This window comes from Amphibalanus amphitrite, unplaced genomic scaffold (assembly GCF_019059575.1).
Source record: "Amphibalanus amphitrite isolate SeventyFive unplaced genomic scaffold, NRLGWU_Aamphi_draft 001317F_arrow, whole genome shotgun sequence".
Taxonomy (NCBI): domain Eukaryota; kingdom Metazoa; phylum Arthropoda; class Thecostraca; order Balanomorpha; family Balanidae; genus Amphibalanus; species Amphibalanus amphitrite.
In genome coordinates, this window is record NW_024882810.1 from 183,114 (window position 1) to 188,817 (window position 5,704).

The following is a 5,704-nucleotide window of genomic DNA, read 5'->3' on the forward strand; positions in this document are numbered from 1 at the left end:
GGACGCTGCAGGGGCATATCCTCACTTCAAATTCCAAAAACGCCTCTATCGCAAGCTGAGCAGGAGACATCTAGGGGATGGTCAAGGCCTGGCGCTTGTTAACATTTTAGTACGTTAGGCCCTATCAACACTCAATGAACATTGAACAAGGATACAGATGGATACAGATATCCTGCGGATCCATATACTATCTTTATCATACCTCCAGCCCCATCCACGCAGTATTTTGGTGATAAAGCTAATCATCCCTAACCAGACCTGACCACTACCTATGACTAACCAAGTTCAACCGGTTGACTTCTATCAACTGATTATCAATCTTTAGAACGTTGAAGGCTTTAGAACGTTGCGGTGATGTAGCTGAAACAATTGTCCTGAAGTCAATGGTTGATTTTTTCTGTTCACTCCAATATTATGAGCTCTGGTATAATCACGACCACCACAGAGTCTTACTGCACTGTTCCATTTCCCCCTAATGTAAATCACAGCTGCCGTTCGTCAGGCCCCGGGTCTCCCGTGATATAACCCGTCTGTGTTGGCGGTATGACCACACACACATACTGCAGTGTCGCGGACGGTGTGGCGCCGGCATGGTGCACCGAGACAGGTCACCATGAACGGCCGGACGGTAATGCACCGGCACTGTGCACCACGGCTGTCTAGCCGTATAGAGACTGTATAGGATAGACTGTTTTACCACAGCCAATGGTATGTGAACGGCATGTTTGAAACAGCCGAGATAGGCAAACACCAAATATATTGAACAGATGAAACTATAAAACATCAACACAACGCTCCATGAGGCATACCATTGCAGTATGAGCGAGCCATTTATCGATAGGGTCCAGTAACACAAAGAATAAAACTAATCACAAGGTTATTTAATAACGTAGCGCAATGTCATCGAGTCGTGTGCGTGCGACTAAGTCCAAAATTGATCAAGCAGCATGCACCAACGCCCCTAATCAACGATCACAGCCAACAGTCACATTGTTGCAATAAGTTGATCCACCGGCAATATCATGCAATATAAAATCACAATAGGCTCGTAACAACCACCCCGCCAGTACAGCTGCACACACATCAGCTGGTCACCGTGCACCTCTCGCTGTGTTTCCTCAGTTTACTGGGCGCCACAAATCCCTTACCACACCGCTCACACCTGTGTCGGTAGTCGTGTGTGTGCCGGGCGATGACGTGTTTCCTCATGTGCGACTGCTGCGTGAACCGTGCCGGGCAGAAGGAGCACCCGTACGGCCGCTCCCTCGTGTGAGTCCGCATGTGTGTGGTGAGGTGCTGTCGTGTGACGAACCGGGCCGAGCACACCTGGCACCGGTGCGGCTTCACTCCGTTGTGTGACTGCATGTGTCTGGTGTAATGAGACAGTCTGTTAAACACGGCGCCACACTGCTCACACTGACGCACCTTCTCCCCGGTGTGGATCCGTCTGTGGGTCGTTAGGACATTGGAGTAATTAAACGCCTTCCCACAGACGTCACACACGTACGGTCTCAGGCCGGTGTGTATGCGGCGGTGACGGGTCAGATCACTGAGCTGAATAAACGTCCTGCCGCACTCGTCACAGCGGTGTGGCCGCTCTCCCGTGTGGGTGAGGCGATGGTTACTGAAATGATGCACATCGTTCGTCGAGTACTCGCACCGCTCACACTTGTGCCGTCCGTTCCTGCCGATGTGACCGTGCCATGTCTTCACATGCCTGTCCAGCCGCTCCTGTCCCAGACAGGCGTAGTCGCAGTGGACGCAGCGGACCGTGGAGCCACCTGGCGAATGATACTGATTACCACAAACCAGCATACATGGATGTATGTGCGTGCTATCAACATGTGACATCATGTGCATTTTGTTGAAGCTCATAGTTGCGCTTGTCTACTTATCTATTAGATGAGGCGGCCAGTAATATAGATGTCGCTCTAGTCAGTCTGCCTTTGGGGATGGCAGTCAGCCGCCCATGAGTCATGCCTCGCGGAAAAAAATGATATTTTTCATGTGTTTTACTGATGGGCCAATTACTACTGAACATTTTGTAATATATCTATTCTATCGGAGATGCTATATTCGGTCGCCCACCTGACACGAAGGCTGTTGGCGGCGGGGCGGCGGCCGGAGCCTTCCTGAACGTCTGCACATTGATGTTGAGCTCCCGGGCGTAGGCGTCTCCATAGTAGACCAGCAGCTCGGAGCCCTTCACAATCGGCTTGTACGTCCTGTGGCCATGACGAAAGGTGCAACTATGAGTCAGAAAACGACGAGTCAGCACTGAATTTTGAATCTCGTGCGCACTGATCGCGATAACAATTAACACGTACCGAATACAATCACTGCTGCCAAAAAGGGTCACAGTGCAATAAAAATTGACTTATCACGAATGACCACAATGGAAAGAGTAGTAGAGCTCCGCTGCTGTTATTATTACCGAGTAATGTTCCAATAATTCAACAGTTGTTTCTGACTGCAAAGTACCAGCGCCCCATGACCATATGAGGCCGCGAACTGTATAGCTGAATGACGGCAGCCGTGAGAAGCAGTGAACAAGTTTCTATAGGGCAAGGTCTGCGCTAGACACGTTCACCGTTACCTGTAGTACATCTGGCCCTTGTACTGGAAGGCGATCAGGTTCTGCTCCTGCTCGAAGCGGGCACAGTTGACCAGCCGCAGCCAGTTGCTGGAGCTCGAGTCGCCGGCGTTCACGTAGTGGTGCACGCGGCGACACTTTTTGATCTGCAAAACCGATAGTGTGCATCAGTCAATACTCAATGGCCGTTTAGCGTTTAATTACAACACAAGAAGTTAAGAGTCACTAGTTATCGGGGGTGTCAGCATCACAGAGATGTTGAAGACTGTACTTTCTCATCCATGACAGCAATGTCAATCAGACACCGGCTTTTCTAACATCAAACCAGTAATACGACTTTGGGTAACTGATTCATTTTATTCTCTTCATGTACCACACTAATGCAAATATCTGAAATGGTTCAAAAATGGTTTTCTCTCAATTTCCCTGATTTCCCTGGCTGGTTCCGTTTTTGTTGTTTCCCGATAAGCGCGATTGATATTTAGATTCGAAAATACATCCCACGCAGACCCGCCCCAGACCCGCCACTCTCTCACCTCCCAGCTGTAGCCCGAGTCGGTGGCCTGGCGTCGGTCGGCGGTGACGATACCCTCGTAGGGACCGAACCTCAGCCGCGCCGGCAGGTCCTTCTCCGTCCAAATGCCTGTATGGACCGTGGGAAATTCAGGAGTAACGGTGGTGAACTGTCATAGACTAAGCACAGCTGCGGCTCAGTCTGGTGAGGGCGGAATGTGAGCAGTCGCATTGTGAAATACATCTCAGAAAGCCATAATGTATAATAAGTTACAGGCAGGGTTGGCATTTTTGCCGGCAAAAACTAGTTTATGCCATTTGCCGGTTTAAACCGGTTTTAACCGGCAAAAAGTGGCAAAAACTGGCAAAAACTCAAAACCATTACAATGATTTCCCTAGACATGCATTTGAATTGGAAACATTCTAAGGGGGATTCAGTGAAAGTTGTATGCTTTCAAAAAGAAGTAACCTATTGACCATTCGACCAGTGTTTCATACAATTAAAACATTTCCATGGGCTTCCCGCTTTCCATTAGTACCTAACCAGTACGTCTTTTTGGGGCGACAAATGAGCCAGTGCAAGAGTGATTGCTGCACATGCTGAAGTGCGAAGGGGTGCCTGCCATTCATTTGTGCACGTGACGGCACCCATACTCACTGGTTCCTAACAGTATCAGTACAAAATTTGAGCTCAATCGACGCAGCCGTTCTCGAGAACTTGAAGTGTCGTCCCACACGTGCGCTCGTAGAAAGTTGATCCCGACTGACTTATCTGCGACACCCATACTAATCCGTCTGTAACGGTGTTCCAAATTTGAGCGCAATCGGCAGAGCCATTCTCGAGATCTGGTCGAAAGCGACCCCTGCACGTGTGCACCTGCAATAGGTAGCACCCTAACCGTGATGCATGGAAATGCCAAGATTCTTCGGAAATGCATTGTCTGTCTGACGGATGTCTACCGACATGCATAGACATTGCAGCCCGGGTAGCTAATGGGGCAAACTTCAGAAACTTAGCGCGTCTCTTAAACATCCCGAAATGCATTTGTTCATTTCAAATCAATTGCTTACCAGAAAAGTTGCAAGCCTTGACTACCTGAGTTTTTGCCAGTTTTTGCCAGTTTTTGCCACCAGGGTTTCTGCCAGCCGGTTTAAACCGGTAAAAACCACTGGCAAAAACCAGTTTTTGCCACCCCTTGCCAACCCTGGTTACAGGAAAGGGAGGATAGTCAATGTGGTTACCGAGAAATTGGGAGAGCTGAGGAAACTGAACGACAACAATTTATTGACGCTACAAAAGAGCAATATGTATCAAAACGGCCTCAAGGATCGTAAGGCAGTAACTCGGGGGATCTAAATCGGCAGGCCGGATAAAATAAAATAATGAGGATTTTACCGGTGTTGGCTCCGGGGATTTTGGACCGGCCCGGGTTCAGGAACTCGGGACGGGTCTTGATGTCTCTCTCAGGATCGCCAGTGTCGAACGGGACCTGTGCACGCGTGTTGCGATGATAATAACGTCCAATTAAACGTTGGTTTTTACTCAAATGACAGTTTCAAAAATAATTATGACGGAAGACTTTCCTACTGAAATGTTTAAGCGGGTATTCTAACATGACAAAGGGAATAAGTGCCCATCGAAAAGTTGTTTAATGTGAGAAGCGAGAATATAACGAGCAACGGTAACGTGAGCTGTAACAAATAACAATAGCTTACACACATCTGGCATCAACGTGGTTACCAGTTCAAGGTTACATGCTGACAAATGCCATAACATGTAAAATGGACCAATAGAGCGGCACCCTCCCGAGTTCCGTACCTTGGTGTCGGGTACGACCTCCAGCGGACCGTGGACAGGACAGTCGCCCTCCCACTCGCGGTCACACTCGTCACAGACTGGAACAACACGAAATAGAGATTATCTCTACTTGTAAAAAGACTGAAGACTCGGAAAACAAGACCACGTATTGCGGCCGATATGACCGTATAATACACAGCAGAATGTGGAGACTGACAGGTTGAGTGTTGTTGCTTATGAGACGGTAGCTGGTTACTCACAGATGTAGTCGTCGTCGTCCAGGTCCTCCTCCTCCCGGTAGTTGACCATGTTCCGGCGGCGTTTGAACCCTCCCGCTCGGGAGGCTCTGTGGAATTTGACATTACATCACGTCATGCCCGCACAGTCAATATTTAACATACATAGCCACAACAGCACCAGCTGGAATAACATCCAGTTGCTATCGCATAAAGTGAAGGACAAAGCTTTTGGTCTCACGATAAACGCCAAAACCGATCGTGACCGTAAATGGTGTCTTTTCTAGGACATGCTATTCATACCAGCGACAATGGTGATTACGATCATTACCTTCTCCCAAGTCCTTGAACTCGGCGATGATGTGGTTCCACAGCAGTTCAGCTTTCGTGTCCACAGCGTGCCGGGCCCTGAAAGTCGCGTCAAACCATACATAAAATGGTCTTGGAGGTTTTTTTTTTGGCGATAAAAAGGTTCTTGAATTGCCTTGCAGAAGGTGTGCGGAAAGTAAACCGGCCGCCAAACAAACAGTAGATATCCGACCACAGACAATTCGCTTAAATGCA

At 48.7% G+C, this 5,704-nt stretch overlaps 1 protein-coding gene across 1 annotated transcript; it reads right to left on the minus strand.

Annotated features, from left to right (window-relative positions):
• Positions 1 to 740: 740 nt before the first annotated feature.
• On the minus strand, positions 741 to 5,227 carry LOC122372102 (histone-lysine N-methyltransferase PRDM9-like). Its single transcript, XM_043348975.1, has 7 exons — positions 5,165 to 5,227; positions 4,926 to 5,002; positions 4,503 to 4,596; positions 3,130 to 3,236; positions 2,597 to 2,739; positions 2,089 to 2,225; positions 741 to 1,781 (listed from the first exon to the last, which is right to left on the minus strand). The coding sequence occupies exons 1-7, from the start codon at positions 5,211 to 5,213 to the stop codon at positions 1,084 to 1,086; spliced, it is 1,305 nt and encodes a 434-aa protein (XP_043204910.1). The 5' UTR covers positions 5,214 to 5,227; the 3' UTR covers positions 741 to 1,083.
• Between the last annotated feature and the right edge of the window lie 477 nt (positions 5,228 to 5,704).